A 23,009-nucleotide genomic window follows, 5' to 3' on the forward strand; every position below is an offset into this window, starting at 1 on the left:
AAACGTTCTGAAATCACTGAAACATCCCATTTCCACAGGTTCAAAATGAAATGTTTCCATTTTTCAGTTCTTTTGAAATGTAGCTTTATTTCTACCACAAATAGGTCAGAAATCAAAAAGAAAAATTTTGTAATTATTGAAACAAAACTTTTCAATTGAGCCGAACCGATTTTATTTTTTCAGATTGTTGGCTTGTGAAAATTTTCAAACATTTAACCTTTTGTCCTGATTCAGGAGGGGACAGTGTTTGGAACCTCAGAAATTCTCACAGGTTGAGAAAACCATTTCCAGCCCTCACTGTGAGTGTTCTGATCCCTTGAGTAACGTGGTGGCGAGTGAGGAACCTTGAACAAGCACATCTCTTCTCTCAATTGTCTGTTCAGGCGTGTGAGATTAAAAAGGGCTTGTCTACACTGTGGCACGGTGTGGTCTAAGGTGGTGTGACTTGTAGAGTGTGCTAATGTGTAGCACTCTAACTGCCTGTGTAGACCCTGCTGGTGTGAATGAAAAGGTACCAAGGGAGCATAACATAATCCTGGTTGAAACTGAACTACATAAACACAAGCTAGGTACCTTTTAGTTTGCACCAGCATGGTCTACATGGGACAGTTCTTATCAAACTGTCTGTACTGGGCTATCTTCATTATCACTTCAAAAGCTTTTTTTTTTTCCTTACTTAATTGGCCTCTCAGAGTCGGTAAGACAACTCCCACCTTTTCACGCTCTCTGTATCTGTATATATATCTCCTCAATATATGTTCCATTCCATGCATCTGAAGAAGTAGGCTGTAGCCCACAAAAGCTTATGCTCAAATAAATTTGTTAGTCTCTAAGGTGCCACAAGTACTCCTGTTCTTTTTAGTTAGAACTAGTGCACTCTGCAGTTCACCTCTCCATTGTCTGGACTGCACCACCATTTAGACAAGCCTTAAAGAAAAGGCAAATCATTTTTAACAGTCTGAATACAAATCACTTCCTTTCTCAAAGAATCAGGTTTAATGACATGCTCTCTCTCCTATCCAGATCGTATCAACTGTCTACTCATCTATAGCCTCCTTCAGGTAAAACAGGGTAGACAGGGCCTGAATTTAGAATGACGAGGATGAGTAGACAAAAAATGCTTTTAGAAGAATTTAGCCCTTCCATCATATGAGTCTGAATTCAGATTGCAACCAACCTAGAGCTCACTGAACTTGGACCCCATGTTTTGCAATGTCCAGCTCCAGATCTGAGTTCACCCAGGAAAGGGTGGTCTGTTCACAGGGAGGGGGTGGGAAGGGTGTGTGTGTCCATGTTGGGTTGTCTGGGCCTTTGTCTCTTAAACATTCCTTTCCTTCTAAAGGTAACAGATTTCCATACTGAATCAGATCTGCAGTGCATCTAGTCTGGCATCCTGCCTCCAGCAGAGACCCTGATGATTCAAAGGAAGGTAAAACCTAGCCTGTTTTGTAAGTGCAACCCTATCAATTGCCTAGTGCTCTGACACGGACAGAGAAAGAGAGGGGTGAATTCCTTCCTGATCTCTGGGAATTAAAAAAAACTTCTATCCTGAAGCTTCCATTTTGATTCCTCTTCTATCACTTCCCCAGCTCATAGACAAACTGCAAATTGTACCAACCCTGACCATGATTCCAAGGAAGTTTTGGACTCTTTAATTGCCTGCGTGCACTTTCTGCATAACCTGAGTTGCTTTTTCCCAGCCATAGTGAGTTTTACCTGAACAAATCTGATTGGCTGCAAGGGCTCAGTTACTCCGGATGACTTCTCAGACCCTCCTCCTTTGGTTGCAGCCGGTGTGTGTTTGTTCTTGCAGAAACATTACGTTTTGTACAGTTGAGCATTATTGTTTGCAAAAGAAAAGGGAACTTCACTCGCTCGATGGCCACTGAAAGACAGGAGCAGTGAACTGAGGCCCAGAGGCTCCCTGGGAGGCGGTGTTCTTTATGCCCTGGACGTGCTGAACACTCGTTGGGATGAGATACCTTCTCCAATATGTCGCATGTTTCTTCGCCTTCTTCTCTGCTGGGTTTTTGATAGCAGCCACCTGGACAGACTGCTGGATGGTGAACGCTGACGATTCCCTGGAGGTAAGGTCGAGATGAGGGTGACCCACACACAGCAATGGGAATGTTCCTTTGGAAACCAAAGGGGACAGTCATGCTTCCTGGGGACAGGCAACAAAAAGCCACATCATGAGAGTCCAGCGCATCAGCCTTTGGGAGGCTAAAACACCTGCTGGGGTGATGGGGATGTGGTACAACCTGCTCAGAGGCAACATTGATATGGGGAACCTCCATCTATAGCGAAAGGCTGGAAATAGTTTAATGAGCCAGTGGTAAATGGAGCAGAATGGATTTCTCCATGAAAGGCTGCCAAGTGCCACTGCAGTCTGATTTTTCTGTTTACCCGTCTGTAAGAAAACAAGCTGCCAGGTTGCTCAGGAATCCTGAGCAATGACTGAGCCTGCCAAGAAAATGGAGAGAGTGCAGGCATTAGATCCCTGGTAGCTCCAGCTAGCATCATTGTTCCCCTGTCTCTCATACTTTCCCCCTATTATCTTGGGTGAAAAGCAACTAATGACTTTAGAGAGTGGTATTTGCTCTAGCAAATTGCTTACTGCAACAAACTTCACAGCCCAGAATCTGTTCTCAGCATCAGCGGTGTAAATGCAGAATAACTCCATTGGCTTTAACAGCATTACTCTGGATTTGCACCAGTATAAGAGAGCACAATTTTGTCCTACATTTCCAGTTCACGTGGATACCCTGGATTGGTTGTTTTCGCCTTGCTTTGTGAATTCTATAGATCAGACTTTGCAGAATAAAGAAACCAAAGTGCAAACCTCTGATCTGGATAAAGAAAAAGGAATACTCATGGCATCTCAGAGACTAACACATTTATTTGGCATAAGCTTTCGTGGGCTAAAACCCACTTCCTCAGATGCATGGAGTAGAAAATACAGTAGGAAGAGAGAGAGAGAGCATGAAAAGATGGGGGTTGCCATACCAACTCTGACGAGACAAATCAATTAAGGTGGGCTATTATCAGCAGGAGGAAAAAAAACTTTTGCAGTGATAATCAGGATGGCCCATTTCAAACAGTTGACAAGAAGGTGTGTGTAATAGTAGGGGGAAAATTAGCATGGAGAAATAGGTTTCAGAGTGGTAGCCATGACCCATCCACCCCCAGTCTTTATTCAAGCCTAATTTAATGGTCTCCAGTTTGCAAATTAATTCCAGTTCTGCAGTTTCTTGTTGAAGTCTGTTTTTGAAGGTTTTTGTGTTGAAGAATTGTGACTTTTAGGTCTGTAATTGGGTGGCTTTTTGAGATGCACTATGGGGCTAGCAGAACTTCGGGGGGAATGCGGAGATTGACTTTTAGTTCTGAGCCTCAGAAATCTCCCCATTGACATTTGCACAGATTAGCAGTCTAGAAAAACTGCAACAAAAGTAAATCGCGAGTATTAAAGCAGCAGACTGACCTCCCTGCCTCCCACCACGCAGTCCCAAGCAGTCCCCTGGCTCCCAAACACTCACCACTTTCACAAGTACACAGCACCACACAACTCTACTATTGCTGCCTTTGAAACCCCCAGAATGGTCAGACCCTGCTGAAAGGCTGCAGTTTGTAGAACATATGTTCTCTAGAAAAGTCTGTGCTTTGCACAGTCGGGGTGAAATTCACTCCCGGGCAGTCTTACAGACAGACTTCCTATCTCCCACCTACTTGCTAATGTATGGAATCAGAGGGGTCATGCTGGCTGGGCACCACTGGCGCAGAGATCAGAATCTGCTTTCAGATGCCACAGCAATAAGCGTGATATTAGGGCCCACCTAGAACAGTGAAAGGTCACAACAGCAACAGGGAAAGATGGTTTTCCCCTAACAACACAAACCTCAAGGCCTAGGTACTATGGTGATCGGCTGGCCCTGGATTTTCAGTCCATCCTTTTAGCTCTTTTTTAAATGTATTGCAGGCAGATGTGAGAAATCCGAGGTCATTGGAAGCTTTTTCTCTCCTTGCCTCTAGCAGCAGATGGCTTGAATTTGATGGGGCTTGGAAAGTTTGAAAGAGAACAGAGACACCAGAATCTAGCCATTTACAGTAAAGCACCTAAACATATTGACTGCATCTTAACTATATTGTGCCTCGCTATTCATTTTTCACAGACCTGAATTCGTTCAGAATAAAACAATTCGTATAAAGGATCCAGCCAATGAACAAAAGGCTTTTTAACCTTGCCTTCACCCTCCCCCTGGGTTTCACCTAAGTGCTCCATTAACACGGAGTTGGGTTAATGGTAGCCACTATTCTCACGTACCTGCCCTGAGCATGAATACCAAACCACACAGCAAAGTGCCCCCAGCGTTAATACTTGATAGAATGAGCTTCTTAATTCCCCTAATGAGCTCATTGCCTCTCTAAATATGGGCATGCAGGTAAATGATCAATTCTCTGGGAGCTCGGAAATTGACATTGCTCCTGGTTTCAGCGGGCGACAAAGAATCGTTCAATCAGCTTTCGGTTTGCAGGGAGAGGAGCTGTGTTTCCAGTAAGAATCACTGAGCACTTTTTATTCGGGGCTCTTAGTTTGAACTGGAGTTAGGTTTCCTTCATGGTGAGCATCACTACGCACGTTGCTGGGTTAGGATAGCAGTACCCTAGAACAGGGGTTCCCAAACTAGTGCACGTACCACTGGGGGAGCATCAGCTTGATATTCCCTCTATTCACTTCACAACCATCTTTTAAGAAAATGGACCACGAGCCAATGACGTTTGGGAGCTTCTGGACTAGAGGCTCAGTTCACTTGGGATAAGTTTGAACAGGTCTCTGAACTTTCCTGGTCCTGGAAACTGCTTCAGAAAAAGTTCTCTTGGGGGACGTCATCCCTCTCTGGTTTCAGCCAGGTTAGAAATTATTACTAACATTTTTATTGTATTCTCTAACGGTTCTTCTACCATATTCATTACCGCAGTATCTGAGAGCCTTCCAACCGTGCGTTCTATGACATCTGTTTGGGCCTCTCATCCTCTCCGTAGGGGGGAAAGTGTGTGTAGGGCAGTGTTTTGTGTTGTCATTTTTAAAATGCTCTTTAGATCTAGCGACACGCATTCTCTCTGTTTATTACAGAAGAAATGTCAGAAATGCACCTGACAGGCAGAGCTGAAGGCGGAGAGTTTTAGATCCTGGGAAGTTCGTTCCACAGTCTTGGCCTGGCCCCCAGGGAGCTGTGTCTTGCTGCCCAGATGAGCTTTATTCTGATGGTAGAAATTTCCATTGTGCCAGAGGAGTGGAGTTGTCAGCACAGAACTGGGGCCCTATTCTGCTAGGCATGGTGCAAACATATAAGGTGAACATGGCCTTTGCCCTGCAGACAGAGACTTTAGTTACCGTTCTCTTTATTAACCAGGGAGGCACTCAGGGACTGTTGTGATGACAGCCATGTCAGCACCTAGAGAAATACAATCTAACTCACAAGCTGAAAAAACCGATGACGCAGGAGTGGTCGAGGGGGAACAATATACTGGAGTAGCCCAAGGGTGAAACAGGCCCATTACAATAGAGCACCAATTAGCCCCATGCTCTCCTCACCAAGCCAGGGTGAGATGGCTCACTCCATACTGGCACTGCAGCATCTGGGGAAGAGCTCTGAATGGGGAGTGGCCGTACAGGTACAGACAGGGAAGGCAGTGCAGAGGCAAGAGGCACCCTGGAAGAATGAGGGAAGACAGGAGCCTCTCATGGTGTTTTGGCTTTGCCATTGCTGTCTGAATGAATTCAGGGCCAGGAGAGGAGGATGACAGACACTCAAAACGCACCAAGACACACACAACTTTGACTGAGCTCTCTTGGGTTGGCAAAGGGCTCGGTTCAGATTTCAGGCCCAGGGTAGAGTTTTGCACATAGAGGCGTGGATTTTCCATGGAAACTGGTGAGTCCTGAAGCCCTGCAGAGCTCTAGATTTGGAGTATCGATGTAGCTGAAATAATTCATTTTGAAGGCAACACTAAACTTGGGGGTGAGTGTGGGATGGGTGCCTGACTGTAGGCACTAGCTGGTCTCAGGATGAGGGGGCTGAGTGGCAGCCTCGGTCTCTACTGTTCTCTGCCTGTGGCACACAACAGGTTAACAACCTGAGAACTGAAATGCTTTAGTCTTACACAAGTGTTTGGCCTCTGATTTAATGGTGCCTTCTGGCCTTAAGCTTTCTGACACTCTGACACTAGGTGGAATAGGAAATGGAATGTGGCTAAGTGTAAATCATTGCACTTGAGTATCAATATACCCCTTCTAAGAGTAGCCTAAATGGCCATGGCTTAGCTAATATGCTAGAGGGAAAGGACCAGCTGAACTGACAGAACCAACATTTAAACTGCCAGTCCAGTGTGTAATAGTAACGAAAACTAGTAAGGTATTGTCTTACACCAAGAGGGGTAGGTTATATACCCAGCCATAGATGTACAGAGTATTCTCTTTCAGTATAGTGTGGTATCATTTCCCCGGCTCAAGAGATTACAAGTTGTGTAACGTGTCCTATTAACTGGGTTGGTACCTGGTATTCTTATGTTCTTATGTATTATCTGACTAAATTTAAGTCTGATATTTGGTGCGTTTTGCCATCCAAAAAAGGAGATTTGACTCATCATCCAAACAAGTGGTACTATTCCTCTTTCCTACGGGAGTTACTCTTTTGTTAAACTAAGCTGGGATTTCTCTGGCAGCCGTAATGCAGACTTGAGTCCAAGGTAGCACAAACATTAGCCCTGCTCCCTGCTATATGTACAAGCAATGCCAAGAATATGCAAGAGGTGCTTAATTCCCGTTGGCATATTTACAGTACTAACAAAAATATCTTTTGTGTTAGATTGACTTATGGGGGGTTGGGTGGGAAGGGTCAGGGGGCTGGGAATTTGAGCCAGGGGGCATGAGTGGTGAATGACCTCAACCCAAGTTATGGGCCCAGGGCAAAAAAGGCAGCCTGGGGGAAGGCGTCTTGCTGCTGCCCACCTTGTCCACACACTTAGTCCCTGGGGATGTCAGTCCAGCAGCTGTCGCTCCCACTAAGTTCACTTTGAAACAGGAAACTCCAAAGCACAAGCCATGGGATTTTTTCCCCAACCAAATTCCTGGCAGCTCGAGGTAAAATTATCCGGGGCAGAATCATCTTAATTTAAAACAATGTTCACTCTGAACCACATTGTACAGTGACTTTTCAGTTCCGAGTGACCTGAGTTCCAGGCATGCTGGTAACCACCAGCCTGAAGCCTGATTCTGGAAATGGCAAAACTCTTATTGTCATTAACTGTTTGTGGTGCTGTAGGAACTTGGCATCCCAGGCCCAGACCGGGACCCCCTCTTGCTAGGTGCTGTATAAACAGTCCCTGCCCCAAAGACCTTACAATCTAAGCATAGGAGAAGAGACAACAGGGGGCTGCAGACAGGGGAGCACAAGAAAACGATGCGACAATATGAGTTAGCATGATAGGTAGTGGGCTCAGTACGCTGAAAACTTCTGCCTGAGCAATTGTCCACTGAAGAAGACCAGCCACTGTGGAAGTCAATGGGAGTTTTATCATTGACTTCGCTGGGCTAAATGTTCCTCGCGCTCCCTCCTCTGGCTCCTGCTGTCTCACCTGGGTGTGCTCACGCTCTGCGTTTTTACTTCTAGGTGAGCACGAAGTGCCGTGGCCTGTGGTGGGAATGCGTCACCAACGTGTTCGATGGGATTCAAACCTGTGACGAGTATGACTCTATATTTGCCGAGCACCCCTGTACGTATGCTTCAGATTTCAATCACAAACCATGGAAGGGTGGCATGGTATGCGAGGAGTCATCACTTTTTGAGAGAGGGGAGATTGCCATAGCCTGAAGTATTTTCAAAGGGGGTCCCAGCAAAAAAAGTTTGAGATCTCCCGATCTAGTCTAATCCCCTGTCAAGATGCAGCAGTTGTTACAGATGACTGTCCAGCCTCCGTCTGAAAACTTCCAGTGAAGGAGCTTCAAACATTCTCCTTTCCAAGGACAGATTTTGCATGGCAGGCAGGGGCAGCTCCAGGCACCAGCATGCCAAGCACGTGCTTGGGGCAGCAAGCCACGGGGGGTGGTCTGCTGGTCGCCGCGAGGGCGGCAGGCAGGTTGCCTTCGACAGCATGCCTGCGGAGGGTCAGCTGGTCCCGCGGCTTCGGTGGACCTCCCACAGGAGTGCCGCCGAATCTGCAGGACTGGGGACCTCCCGCAGGCAAGCTGCCGAAGGCAGCCTGCCTGCCGTGCTTGGGGCGGCAAAATACCTGGAGCCGCCCCTGATGGCAGGCTCCACAGGAGATTTTGATCATAATGCAAGATGTAAAGCTGATTTGATACTCCTAAAACCTGAAGGCTTAGGGCTTGTCTTCACTACAAAGTGAATGAGTTGTAACTTGAGTGCTGTCCCTAACTCCCGTCCTGTCCACACAAGAATCCTTAACTCGAGTGCGATGGTGCTTTTAACTTGAGGCAGTTGGTCCGTCAGGGGACTAGCTGCATTTGAGTGAGCACAACTCATCAGCTGCTAACACAACTGCTCAGTAGTGTGGAAGTAGGTTTGTACCACTCAAATGCTGCTAGTCCTCCAAGGCCTTCCCATAATTCCCACATGTGCCCCAAAAGTTCAGAGAAGTTCTGCCATAATTCACCGGGAAAGAATTTGTAGCGTGGCTCAGCTTATGGTAGAACCATGGGATACAGCCCCAGAAACCTTTGAGACAGCTCCAGTGTGGACACAAGCAGCTCAAGCAGGATTTCACAATATGGCTGCTCTCACTTTTGCTAAGGTAACTGGAGAGGAGTGACTCCAGTTATCCACTTGGCAGTGAAGACAGACCCTTAGGTGGGGCACAGGCTGTGTGTACGCCTGGCGCTGGCCATATGCACAGGGTCAGCTTCACCTTCTGTCTGTCTGGAGAACCTCCATGAAAGGCACAACTGGCTGGGGTGTTCAGGACAAGATGACATGTTTCTGGCTGCCTCCACATTCCAGTAAAAAGGCCTCAGCAAAGGCCTGCCCACGCTGCCTGCTGCCATCCCATCTCTTCATCTTCCAGACATTCTTATCCTTGAAGTATCTATGGTTAGATTAGCCATAGTGCAGTGGGATTAATTTAGGATGTGTCACTGGTTGGGGGAAGAAGAGGCCTTCTTTATTAATGTTCAGTATACAAACAAGACTACAGATAACTAGCATCAACTATGGGCCTGTCAACTACCATCATCCAGGGTGTGACATCAATGGTGGGGCCTAACACTGTGATGCTATCCAAAAGATGGGGTGATTTTTACATGGGGGACTTAATCATTTTAGAGCGCTGCATAGCAGTCACTCTTTTGGGAAGTGGCAGATGTCAGGTGATCACCAGGCCTAAGGTTTCACGCAATACTCCTTTCTGGAGAGATTCTGCTACCTCGGGTGCTTTGATTTCAATGGGCACGTCTGGTGAAGATGCTCTGTGATGATGGGAGCGCGCTCTCCCATCAGCATAATTACTCCACTTCTGCGAGAGGTGGAAGCTACATCGCCGGTGTGGACAGCGCTTCGGTCGCTGTCACTTGGGGAGGTGCCTTTTTCACACCCCTGAGTGCCATAGGTTACCTCGACTCACACGGTAGTGTAGACCTGCCCCCAGTTCTTTAGCTTTTAGGACCCTGGCTGTATCTCCTTGCTGTACTGCAACCCCCTACCCTGTCCTGCAGTGAAGCTGGTGCTGACCAGAGCCATGATGATCACAGCAGATATCCTGGCTGGGTTTGGATTCGCTTTCCTGCTCCTTGGGCTTGACTGTATCAAATTCCTTATGGACGAGCCCACCATCAAGCTGCGCATCTGTCTCGTGTCTGGAGTTACATTGCTCATAGCAGGTATTTGTCCAGTGTGGTCACATGATCATAGATGGCCCGATTAAAAATAAATAATTAGTGCAAAGGAGTGAGAGTAGTTTAGTGGGCCGAGACACACGCTCTGAGAGGAAGCATGGTCCAATGGTTTGGCTGCTAGCCAGAAAACCAAATTCAATTCTCTACTATACTGCTGACTTCCTTTGTGACCCTGGCAAGTTACTTAGCTTCTCTGTGCCTCGGTTTCCCATCTGTAAAATGGGGATAATAGCACTGCCCTGCCTTAGCCTCACAACTGAGGTGTTCTGAGGCTAACAACATTATCTTGTGAGAGTCTTAGATACTAGCGTGGTGGAGGCCAGAGAAGTAACTAGGATAAATAGGTGCCAAGTTAGAGCATCAGCTCACTATGGACAAAGTCATATTTGGATTTGCACCAATATTGAAAAAGCTCTCCCAATGTCACTTCCCTCACAGATATAAAGGATCTAATGCCAGTCACTGGCAGGCTCATGAATACATGTGCTTATAACGTGCTCAGAGATCCGCTTCTGTATGGCCCAGTGTGTATTAGAGCCAATCAAAAAGCACTTTGTGAACATTTTGTTGGCCATTTCCTCCAGATGTGTCCAAATTCAAAATATTCCTGAAAAACGTTGAAATTCAAAAACTCCTGATCAGCTACAAGTTGATAAACAGGGGATGGTGAGGCAGGGGGGAGATTATATATCTATGCAATCTCCCCTCCCCCCCAACACAGTTTTAAGTAGAAGTTTCAAAATTTGAAAGATGTCAACCAGCTAGTGTCCATGACACTTTGAGCAAGCAAACCCATTGAGCATAAACTGCCCTTGAGTATACATGGGACCCACCAGATGAAGTCAGCAGGAGCTAATGGGAGCGTTAGGAGATGGGAGAGTATACGCCAGGAATCGCATAGTCCGGGTGATCACTGTGACCTGTCTGACAGCTCTCTTCGGTGCTCTTCTCTCCTGCCCTGCAGGCTTCCCAGGCCTTATTGGCTCGGTATGGTATGCCCTTGAGGTGTACGTGGAGCGCTCCTCCCTGGTTTTGCACAATGTGTTTCTTGGCATCCAGTATAAGTTTGGCTGGTCTTGTTGGCTTGGAATGGCTGGGTCCCTGGGCTGCTTCTTATCTGGGGCTGTGCTCACCTGCTGCATGTATCTCTTCCAAGGTAAGATCCAGCGGCATCAGCTAAACACAGTCGAGATAAGGTTAATAATCTTGTGGGAGCTGTTACACATGCCCAGAGCGATAGAATGTTGCTCAGGCGGCATCTCCTGGGCAGAGAGGAGAGCTCAAGTCTGTGCGTCCATTAGACCCTCGAATTCACTGCTGTGGTTCTGACTGCTGGGATGTGGATCCTTCGCAGCTTAGAACAGGACTAGATTCTTCACACATTTCCTATAGCTCTCCAGTGGCCTATCAGAGGCTATTACCTGAGGCTCACGCCTGATCTGACTACGTTGGAGAACGTGGCGTTCAGCGATCACTCAGTACTTCATGCGCTCACAAGAGATCTGCTGTGTTCTGTGTCTGGTTCCGTCCAACTGGCTGCGCAAAACAACAAGAGCTTCCGAGCACCCTGCCCAGGTGCTCTGTCTGGGAAGCTCAGCCCTTAAAGGCCCAGTCCTCAATATCACAGAGCCTATATAAAAAGTTTCATCTCCTATCCAGCATCATCATGTGTGATGGTTAAATGTGCATCAGTGTTTTGCTTGTAAAATGCAGAGAGCATTACTTTACCTATCTTTGTGAAGTGCTTTGAGATCCTCAGATGGAAGATGAGGTCTAAGTGTAAAGTGCAATGTTATAATTTACCTTTTTAACAAATTGGAAGCATCATTGCATTGTATTCTGAGGGCACTTTGCTGATGGAAATGGCTGGGTCATTGCTAATCAGATTTTCCTCTTTCTTTCCCTTTGCAACACAGATGTTGGCTCTGGGAGGTTCTATTCCCCCAATTCCTTGAGGAAGATGTATTCCCCAGCTGGAACGACTGTGGCAAACACATACTATCCATCGTCTCAGACAGCGACTGCCAAAATGTACGCAATGGACACCAGAGTGTGAGGAACAGCAAATGAGGAGACTAGAGCGCTGCTCTTATTTTGAACTGCTTATTCAGAGGCCTGGCCTCCAGCGTTTGTGAGGGGGATGCTAAGTTGTGCCTCACAGATACGTGTAGAATGGCCTATATCAGGGGCTTGAAATAAAATTATCATCTGCAGCAACAAGGCAAGCAAGCAGCTGCCAGGAAGGATCACGAATGCAGGACTCCCACTGAGTTACATTCTGAGAGGTGCTAAACACCAGCTGAGTTCCATTAACCTTACTGTTCAGCCTCAGTCAAAATTTGGCCCGGTGACTTCACTGTAAGTTGAAAGAAATCAGCTCTTTGCAGGAGTGGGCACCTACATGTTGTATAAAGAAATCAAAACACGAAGGGGGCGGTGGGAAATCACAGAGCTAATGCATGTGTGATAAGGCGCTGACAGACCAGGGAGACCACACATATGGGCCTCTGCTGAGAGGCGGCTGGGCCGCCAGGTCAACATCTGGAATCCATGTAGTCAGGACATAGGCGTGTCCTCTCCTCCAGAGCAACAACAGATCAGTACAGAAGGGAACGGGTTTATACTAACCTGTACCCTCCTCTGCTGTCTGTGCCTTAGGCTCGCCCACAAATCACCAGCTGGAGAAAACACTGTACGCGCAGATGCATTCTGCCCTGCGAAATGCAAACCTCTTCACCAAATGTTGAGTAGCTGATCAGGCAATCCATTTGGGATTCTCTGTTGCCCAGCTCTGGAAGTCCTAATTCAGTACTTAACCATTCCCTTCCTGAGTCAGACAAGGACAGACTGAGTGAGAATGCAGAACTGGCCATGTCTCATGATGAATGAATTAACTATGAGCTGATATAACTGACTGTAAAATCACTTTGACCTGAACCCCCTTTAAATCAAAACACTTTCTTATCCAATTCAGAGCTATTTTACTGGGCATGAAATCTACAGCCCTTATGTAGATCTTGGGTAGGCTAGGATGTAGGCCTTTTCTTCATTAGGAGAAAAAAAATTGTGTTTTTAACAAATTAGCTAACACAAGCTAAAACCCCAATGTAGACAGGGCAATTTTCAACACGTTTGCTGGTAGCCACAGACCGTGGGTGGGAGTCTCAAGTTTAACTCACCCAGTTTAGCATGTGTTAAGTCTACACTCCTTGTCTAGACAAGAGGTTTAGAACACGTTAGTTAGCATAGCATAGCTTAGCTAATGTGGCAGCAATGCATTTTTATCCCCATCTAGACACGGTGCTAGGCACTTCCTGGTACTGTTGGAATGGCTGTCTTGGATTCAAGGGACAGGATGAGTGTCCTTTAGGTGTATAAACACAGGTGCTTTATGGAAAAATAGACATTGTTTGTAAATAACCTCTTTGATTAGTTTAGTTCCTTCCCTGTAAATAGATACTGATTTCCGATTGCAGCACACCCAATAAAATGGTCTTATAATAAAACAGTTAAATCTGTATTACCCATTTTGTCTGTAATATTTCACCCTCTTGTTACTTTCCTTAGCCTCAGTTAACCATGTAAATAATATACTTTGTTGTGACCTCTTATGATTAAACAATTTGCTGAGGCAGAGGTTTGTATATATTTTTAAATACAGTGTTTCCTCCCCTCCCCTTGTTTTCATGAGTTATTTGCATGGTGCTTCGGTGATTTTATTGGAATGAGGATGTGGATCCAGAGAGCACAGTTTTATTTAAACATTTTAGAACTGTAATAAAACGCACGCTGAGAAACGCATGTAATTTCCAGTCCTGCAGGATTCTCCCATGGTAGTGGGAGGGGAGGAGAGATGCTCAGGTGATAGTCCTGCTAGATCATGATCTGTGTGATATAGATAATGTCCCTCCCGGAAATGAGGGGCAAAAGGCAGCAGCACAAATAGGAAGAGGCTTTAGGAAGAGGTTTGATCTCTGATCGCTAACACTGGATCCCACTGCATATCACCGTCACTTGCTTTTCAAGATCTAGGAGCCTTTGCTGTGAGCTTTAGATGAATCCATGTTTTTTAATCTGTTCTTAATGTTTCCAAAGGGCAAATGCTTCTGAAAAGAAAACCCATAGGGAAGGAGCATTCATACAGGCTGCTTTCTGAATTGATGAGTCCCAAGAATGTGCAGAAGTATAAATGAGATTAGTTTGTAAACACAATGACTAAACAACAGGCCCTGGGTGCCCTACTTCTTTAAATGGGAAACCAAACGGCTTTTTACCTGTTAAGATGGCCAGGATATTGAGTTCATCCTGCAGATGCTGACAGCATTTAATAATAGTGAACAAATATATAATAATCAATAATACCGCTCAGCACTGGGAGTGAGTTTGTCTTCAAAGCTTCACAAGTATTAGGAAATTCAACCTCTTAACAGGCAGGTGAGTTCTATTGTCCCCATTTTACAGAGGGGAAAACTGAGGCAGGTGGCAAGTGAGTAGTCCAAGGTTAAAGAAAAAATCAGTGTCAGAACTGGAGCTAGACTCCAGGTTCTCCTATCTCTCAGTTTTATGTGCACATCAATAGACAACACCACCCTTTTATAGATTCAAAGCACTATTAAGAGATACTTAAGCCCCTGTGCTGTGTGGATCCAGCTGACTTTAATGGAGCTGTCTTTGGGTGGTGCAAGTATCTGGTGGCAGGGGGATCATGGCAGAATCACGGCCTTAGTTTCAATAGAAAGGAACCAAAGAAAAACATGTTTTGGCTTCTTTGCAGCATGCAGCTCAACAGATCTCCCATAGCGCTAGATCCTGCGGTGTTCAGCACTGTCAGTGGGAGCGGAGGGCACTTTTCCAAGGGTAGCCAGTTTGCACTTACAAGGTTGAGCCTGTACAGTACTTCGATTAGCGTCTTCAGTTCATGTTGCGAAAAAGCTGGAAATCCTGACATCTCATGGCCCAGAGAAGAACAGCCACCTATGTCTGTCCTGCAAAATTGATTCCCCATCCTCTTCCTCTACCCAAAAAGACACCATCAAACAAATCATTCCAGACTATAATACCAAGTCTTTGGAGTGAATTGGAAAACAGATCAACGAGCATTTCTGTTATTTCCTGGTTTTTTTACATGTTGCTTGTCATTCTTGATTGATTTGCGAAGTAAATGCAAAGTAATGCACATTGAAAAACATCATCCCAACTATATATATAAAATGATGGTGTCTAAATTAGCTGTTACCACTCAAGAAAGAGGTCTTGGAATCATTGTGGATAGTTCTCTGAAAACATCCACTCAATATGCAGTGGCAGCCAAAAAAGCAAACAGAATGCCAGGAATCATTAAGAAAGGGATAGATGATAGGATAGAAAATATCATATTACCTCAATATAAATCCATGGTGTGCTCACAGCTTGAATACTGCGTGCAGATGTGGTCACCCCATCTCAAAAAAGATATACTGGAATTGGAAAAGGTTCAGAAAAGGGCAACAAAAATACTTGAAGATATGGAACAACTGCCATATGAGGAGAGATTAATAAGACTGGGACTTTTCAGCTTGGAAAAGAGACGATTAAGGGGGGATATGATATAGGTCTGTAAAATCATGACTGGTGTGGAGAAAGTAAATAAGGAAGTGTTATTTACTCCTCCTCATAACAGAAGAACTAGGGGTCACCAAATGAAATTAATAGGCAGCAGATTGAAAACAATCATAAGGAAGCATTTTTTCACACAACTCACAGTCAATCTGTGGAACTCTTTGCCAGAGGATGCTGTGAAGGCCAAGACTATAACAAGGTTCAAGAAAGATGTAGATAAGTTCATGGATGTTCGGTCCACCAATGGCTATTAGCCAGAATAGGCAGGAATGCTGTCCCTAACCTCTGTTTCCCAGAAGCTGGGAATGGGCGCCAGAGGATGGATCAATTGATGATTCCCTGTTCTGTTCATTCCCTCTGGGGCACCTGGCATTGGCCACTGTCGGAAGACAGGATACTGGGCTAGATGGACCTTTGGTCTGACCCAGTATGACCATTCCTATGTTCTTATTTTCTCTTTGGAAATATCCCCCCAACATGTCCAGCCTGCATTTGATTTTGCTCCATTTTGCATCAGATCCAAAAGGCCATTGTGGTTTTTCCATGCAAATGACTTTATTTATGACTTTATAATTCAATCCTTGAATGGAGCGATGAAGTGAAAGCCTCGCTATGCAGCCTTCCTTGTGCCACTCCTTCATTTGCATCCTACAAATTAATCCTTCTGCAGTTCGTTATTTACCCACTATCAAAACTTAGCGACAGCGGATCCCAAAGGCAAAATATTCACCCTCTTATTGCCTTCCATGGTTTTTTCACATGATTTCCATTTCGTTGCATTGTTAGTTATGGTAGTTGGAAGGCAGCTATGGAGTGCCAGCACTATTACATCTGAAAGACAGGGATTTTTCAGCTGATACTTTATAAAAAATATCTCATCTTCGAGTGTAACTCTTGGAAACATTGCTCAGCCAAAAAGAAATACCTTCCTCGGGGGCTGAGTGCTGCATAGGGACATAAGGCCCAAAGCAAAGTGACTATTCTCTGGAGATACCACCTAGGGAACTCAATCCACCCATGCTGCTCTGGGGCAGCTCGGAGGGGCTTGGGACTGAGCAAAGGAGTGCACCACTGGAGCTGCTACTGGTTGGATCCACACACCTAAATGCCTCCAGGTAAGTAAGTGAGAGTAACAGTCATTCTTAAAAGAAAGCAACTGTCATCATCCCCATTTTACAGATGGGGAAACTTAGGCACAGGACAGTGACATGACCAAGGTAACACGTCATAGCTGTTGCAGAGTGAGGAATAGACCCCCAGGTATGCTGGCTCTGAGCCCAGTGCCTTACCCATTACCCCACACTGCTTCTTGTGGGGCACATAGAGATTCTAGCTATTACGACAAACCCCTGGTCATAAGCGGTGTAGCTGGTCCACACCAAGCTCATCGATGAGGAGGAAAATTCCTTACTGCTCAAACCCTCTTGGATCCATGCCCTGGTGCACTTTTCATGGGGACAAATGCTCAGCCCTCCCGCAATGTTACGCTGGTGGAAGGTGATAGATTGACAACTCTGGAGAGGAAGGTCTTCCGTTTGTGCACTGTACATGTGCAGCATGGCGAGTGACAATGGCCACTTTCCCCATGCTGCAATACCCTGGTGGGAACTGAGCTCATCCTGAAGTGCATCCTGATCCGGCTTGAAGTGTGTAGGTTGCCAGTATGAGCAGACGTGTGTCTGTGAGTATGAGAAGTTATATACCCAGACCAGGCAGGGTAGAGTGTCAAAAACTGACATTACTGCATTGAGTTTCCTTAGAGATGCAAGCTGGGGGAGGGAATATATATACAGGGCTGCCCAGAGGATTCTGGGAGCCTGGGGTCTTCAGGGGTGGGGGGCCCCCGCTTCGGCGGTAATTCGGTGGCGGGGGGCCCTTCCATTCCGAGACCCGCCTCCGAAGTGCCCTGAAGACCTGCGGCAGGGGCCCCCCGCCAAATTACCACCGAAGACCAGGCTGCACTTTGGCGGTGGGTCCCGCTTCAGCGGTAATTTGCTGGCGGGGGGTCCTTCCGCCCCGGAGCGAGAGGACCCCCCCCACCAGTGAAGACCGGGAGCAGAAGAAGCTCCGGGGGCCCGGGCCCCGCAAGAGTTTTCCAGGCCCCCTGGAGCAAGTGAAGGATCCCACTCTGGGGCCCCCAAAAAACTCTCGTGGGGGCTCCTGCAGGGCCCTGGACCTGGGGCAAATTGCCCCTCTTGCCCCCCCGGGCGACCCTGTATATATATTTTTATTGGACCAACTTCTGTTGGTGTGAGAGACACGTTTCGAGCTACACAGAGCTCTTCTGCAGATCTGGGAAAGGAACTCCCAGCCTCAGAGCAAAATGCAAGTTTCCCTACTCACTTCCCAGCTGTCACCAGTATCCTTCGGGTATTTGCCTCTGATGACCTTCCCCCTGTAGATAATCCAGTGAAGTAGAGACCAGTGTCAAGCATACCTGGCTCTTGTGGGCTGGGAATTTCAGATCAGTGAGCCAGACAAGGGCAGCAAGATACCATGGCCCAAGGCCTTCCTCACGCCCCCCCATGAAACAACTCCCCCCCAAACAATCTCATTAAGCCCCTCAGTGGGTGGACCTTTCCCCACAAGCTGCTCCCCCATAGTGTTAAAGCAGGCTGCCTGGAGGTATTGTGGTCACATATGTCATCTCACAATCATGAATACTCACAGCCTACTTCTGTGATTCCCTTTGGCTCATTTTCTTTATCCCGTAGCATTGTGGGGGTTATAACTGCAGGGCAAGCATGCCACTGAACACAATTGGATTAAACCATTTTATTTTTTGAATAACAAAAGCACCAAAATGTGAAACAAACCAAATTTTAAACCCGCACAATAACACAGCCCTAACGTGTTCTCTGTGGCCAGCTCAACTTTGATGTAACCAAAAAGCCCCTTAATCTCTGTTAAGTATCAGAGGGGTAGCCGTGTTAGTCTGGATCTGTAAAAGCAGCAAAGAATCCTGTGGCACCTTATAGACTAACAGACGTTTTGAAGCATGAGCTTTCGTGGGTGAATATCCACTTCATCAGATGCATGTAGTGGAAATTTCCAGGGGCAGGTATATATATGCAGGCAAGCTAGAGATAACGAGGTCAGTTCAATCAGGGAGGATGAGGCCCTGTTCTAGCAGTTGAGGTGTGAAAACCAATCTCTGTTGATAGTCTGTATCGCCCTCTGCTGGGCGTTGGAGAGAAGAGTCACACTCGTTGCCATGAACGTGGATTATTGAAGGTGTTCAAAATGAGGGTGTATCTGAAAACTGGACCCTCTTTGCTTGTTAGCCTCTCCAGTAATATGACTAGGAGGTGACATTCAATGAAATTAAAAGCAGCAACATATTTTAAACCAAGTAAATAATAATAAGCCAATAATGCTTTGTGCAGAATAAAATACAGACCACCTATGGAGCTCGCTGCGTTCAATTACTTATAAACTATTGTTATTTCAAAGCCAAAACCAGAATCTTGGATCTCAGCACTGCTGAGTTTAGGAAGTCAACAGGCCTGGAATGTAGCAATGGGAAAGCAGGCAGTGGTCTCAGATGCTGGTCCCCTTCCTGGCCTTTTGGCTGCGCCGGCACACAGAGCTGCAGTGCTGAGTGCCATTCCTTTCTGGTTATGACAGATACCGAAGTGGAGACAGGCATAGAGTGACCAGACAGCAAATGTGAAAAATTGGGACAAGGGATAGGGGGTAATAGGAGCCTATATAAGAAAAAGACCCAAAAATCAGGACTGTCCCTATAAAATCAGGACATCTGATCACCCTAGACAGGCACAATATTAGTACTGAAATCAAGAGTATTTACGTCAACTGAAAATAACCAGAGCAACATTTTAATTTGGTTCCGGTTGAAGAGTCCCTCTGCCGCCTTTCAAGCTGCTGCAGTTTGCACTGTCTGTATCTTTTAAACCGTACTACGCATTTCACGGGAGGCAAACAGTCCATCACTTACATGGGGAATATTTACATCACATTTTACAGTATAACAGTGTAACTAACGCTGCCTGGTGCCATGCTGGCTTGGTGCCAATTGACTGAAGCAAACCCATCTATTTCCAACTCGAGAAGCTGCTGCCTAGTCATGTCTTAGCCTTTGCTCCTGAAAGGCAGGGAGCTGCAGGCACATGGGAGGAATTAGGATATTAAATAGGCTAAATGTTCAGGTTGAACCAAAAAAGGTTGGATACAGACAGACCTAAACTTTGGAGGAGCCTGAACTTCAGATCCAGATCCTGAGCCTGCAAGGAAGGTGAAAACTTACTCTCTGCAATATAGTTCTTTGCAGTATAACGGGAAAGTGGGTGTTATTCTATTTGCATTTTGTTCCCCCTTTTAATTTAAAAATAAAATACTTCCTCTGTCTCTTCTTCAGCCTCATGGCTGATTCTGTTCTCACATGGTGTAGATCTGGAGTAACATGAGCAGGTATGAATCAGGCCCCTAGTGTTTGCCTGCCGTCATAACATCCTCGTAGGAAGGAGGCGATCCAGTCGCCCTGGTGCCGACGCACAGGGCGGGAGAAGGGCACAGCTCTGGGTTTGGAGAATGGGCATGGACTCCGGAAAAGGCATATGGAGAAGCTTCACTTACTGGGAAGAGAAAAATGGAGCTTTTCTTGGTAACCATACGCGAGCCTTGAGTGAAACCACACATGGGGGACCGAGGTGACTGTGTGGGGAGGGGAGGGGAGAGGACAATGATGATGAAGTGAAAGCTACATTAGCTTGAGATATTGAAGTATCACGTGGTTCCAGTCACTTGAAAGAAAATTACAAGAGAAATCTGCCATGCACATGCAGCAGCTGCATCTCAGGGCTCTGGGGCCAGCTAACTATACATTGTGGGCTGGGAAGCTCTGAATTCAATCTGCCAACACTAGAGGAGTCAAGAGTTTGGTTTGGTGTGATTTCCCCAGAGATCCTAGCGTTTGCTCTGACCCCCTGACCCAGAAAGCTACCAGGCTTTCCTCTTGGATTATCAGGGCTCACGCACTCGGTCTGATGGGTTTTCTTCTGAGGGGAGCTCATTTAAGATCTGATCCAATGCCTATTGAAGCTAATGGAGATACCCCCAGATACTCTAGGAGACCAGCCCTGGGTGCATTGTGGAAGGGGCTGGGACCAATTAACCCAGTGCCTGTGCTCCTTTGTGACAACATTCCAATGAATATGAGGCCTAATGATTGTTTTAAATGCCCCATGAGATGGACAGCTCTCCAGGAAGGAAGCCCAGGGCAATAATTCTCATCTGGGTGCGAGACCAGATCACTGGATTGAACGCAACATCACTTTACCTGCCGAGTCAGGGAACTATGGACCTGCCACTGAATTTGGGTTGGACCCTACAGGAGCAGGTTTAGCGACGAGAAGCCCAGCAAAGATCTAGATGGAAACTAACCACCAAGAGAATCGGAGTCACTGAGCGCAAAGACAGCGAGCGTGCGCCGGGAGGGGAAGCTGCTCCGCCATTTCAGCCAGCACTGCAGGCAGAAGAGAATCCCACAGGACAGGATCATGGCCAGAAAGAACAAGATCAATAACCTGAAGCAGAGACATAGATATGGAACAATCAACAGCAGCTGGCAACTGCGAACAGTTTCAGAAGTGAAGGCAGGAGGGCAGGTTTTGGGGGAGTGAGAAGAGACCTGCCAACTAGGAGAAGGGCAAAGTTGGTCCAATTATTGAAATTCTCTTGCACAAAAAACTTCAAAACATTTTTGACAAAACTCTTTTTTTGGGGGGGAGGGGGAGAGTGGCAGGTTTTTTTTTTTACCAGAGTTGCACAAACTGTTGCAGCCAATGGCCAAAGTCCCGTCGATTGCTCCTGTGCCTAGGATCAGGCTCTCCCATCTGGCTGGCTTTTTCTGAAAATTCAGAATTTCTGCAAAAACACTTTTCATTAAGAATTTTGACTTTTTTCCATTAAAAACGCTCAGCTGATGAGCTCTGCCATCTGCACACAGTGAAAGGGATGAGGAGAAATGATCCCGTCAGGGCAGAACACAAAATAATGGGTTTAAGCACAGAAAATTCAGGTGAAATGTGAGGAGAAATGTTCCTTGCTATCGATTGCTCTCTCCATATCTCTTAGAGCTAGGTGAAATTTTTCAGTCAAATAGTTTATTTGCTGAAAAATGCAGTTTCAGGTCAAATTTGGCAAACACTGTTAGTCAAATAAAAATGAAAAAAAATTAGAAAAAGTCAAAACAATACATTCCCACATATTCCAAATGAAACCTGGTAACTTTTTGTTTCAAAATGGCATTTTATTTAGAAATTTAACTGAATTTTTTTTAAGGGCAAAAACACCCCAAAACATAAAAACCAAACCAAACCCAAACCTTGCAAAACCAAGAACATTTTAATTTTGGTTCTACCCCAAATTAAATGATTTTGAATTTTTTGGTTTGGTCAATTATTCACTCAGCTTTCCTGTCTATATATCAGTACATTCTTTTTTTTGCCAATTCTGTCTTTAGAATGGCTCAGTACTTACCAGACATACCAGGCACTGAGGCGCTCCTCATTGTAATTAACATATCTAGCAATTAAAGAAACAGACAACATGTTGGGACAGCGCTGAGCCCAGTGACATGAAATCAGCTGAAGAGCTGTCCTTAACTTGAGTGGTGGAAGAACCAGCACCATTAACGAACTTATAATGGTACAACATTTAATTAATGGGATGTGTTTAAATCAAATGTGTATAACTGTTTTTCCTTCAAATATATTGTACATGGCAGTTGTTCTCTCTATGTTAACAAAACAACAAAATTATACATTATCATAAGAAACAGCTGGGTATCTCCCCGTTATGTCTCTCTCTTTCTGAAGAAAAATTAAGCTCAGACAACTAGCATGCTTGCTATCCCTTTTTATATTAATGGTATGAACACGGTACTCTTATTTAGAGCATCTAGATTATTTTGTGTTTTCCTTACTTTGCACTGCCTGTAAAATTCCAAATCCAAAATAATAACCAGTGAGCACGTGGAGAGTGAGTACTTACGGTTCATCAGGTTCACATTTCGGATCAGAGTCTGCTAACTGAAACACACAAAGAAACCAGTCAGGGCAAATACAGTATCTTATTAACAGAATCCTTTTCTATTTGAACTGAAAAGCACCTACAGACAAATTCAGGGCCTGATCTTGTGACTGTTACTTGCGTGACCAGTCCCATTGATTTTGTGTGCCGAACTAAAGAAGACTAACAGCCTTGATAAAGTTTCTTGGATCGGGCCCATAGTTTTTTCGGTCAGTGGCCTGATCCAGCTCCTGTGGAAATCAGCGGAAAGCCTGCCATCTAGTTTGATCAGATCCTTAGTGTTCTAATAAAAGCTGTCAGATGTGTAGTGCTAACGGATGACGTATATTTTTGCTAAGTGACATGCCAAAGTCCAAGAGCAAGGAGATATGAACAAGCATAAACAGAAATGTTTACAACACTGGCATTGATTTGTGATTCAAAATTGGTTGCTGAACAGTGTCTGTGAATA

At 45.7% G+C, this 23,009-nt stretch overlaps 1 protein-coding gene across 1 annotated transcript; it reads left to right on the forward strand.

The window, feature by feature from the left end:
• The first annotated feature begins 1,973 nt into the window (after positions 1–1,973).
• On the forward strand, positions 1,974–11,963 carry CLDN16 (claudin 16). The gene is made up of 5 exons (XM_050964835.1): positions 1,974–2,087; positions 7,671–7,773; positions 9,728–9,892; positions 10,872–11,063; positions 11,824–11,963. Exons 1-5 carry the CDS (start codon positions 1,974–1,976, stop codon positions 11,961–11,963), a joined length of 714 nt encoding a protein of 237 aa, XP_050820792.1.
• The last annotated feature ends 11,046 nt before the right edge of the window (positions 11,964–23,009 follow it).

The sequence above is a fragment of the Gopherus flavomarginatus genome, chromosome 8, assembly GCF_025201925.1.
Source record: "Gopherus flavomarginatus isolate rGopFla2 chromosome 8, rGopFla2.mat.asm, whole genome shotgun sequence".
NCBI classification, from domain to species: Eukaryota; Metazoa; Chordata; order Testudines; family Testudinidae; genus Gopherus; species Gopherus flavomarginatus.

Excerpts from the sequence above, each read along its gene's own strand:
- CLDN16 (XM_050964835.1), top strand. The coding sequence starts at position 1,974 with ATGAGATACCTTCTCCAATATGTCGCATGTTTCTTCGCCTTCTTCTCT. Across the intron at positions 7,774-9,727 it reads TATATTTGCCGAGCACCCCT|TGAAGCTGGTGCTGACCAGA; the intron begins GTACGTATGCTT and ends CCTGTCCTGCAG. Across the intron at positions 9,893-10,871 it reads AGTTACATTGCTCATAGCAG|GCTTCCCAGGCCTTATTGGC; the intron begins GTATTTGTCCAG and ends CCTGCCCTGCAG.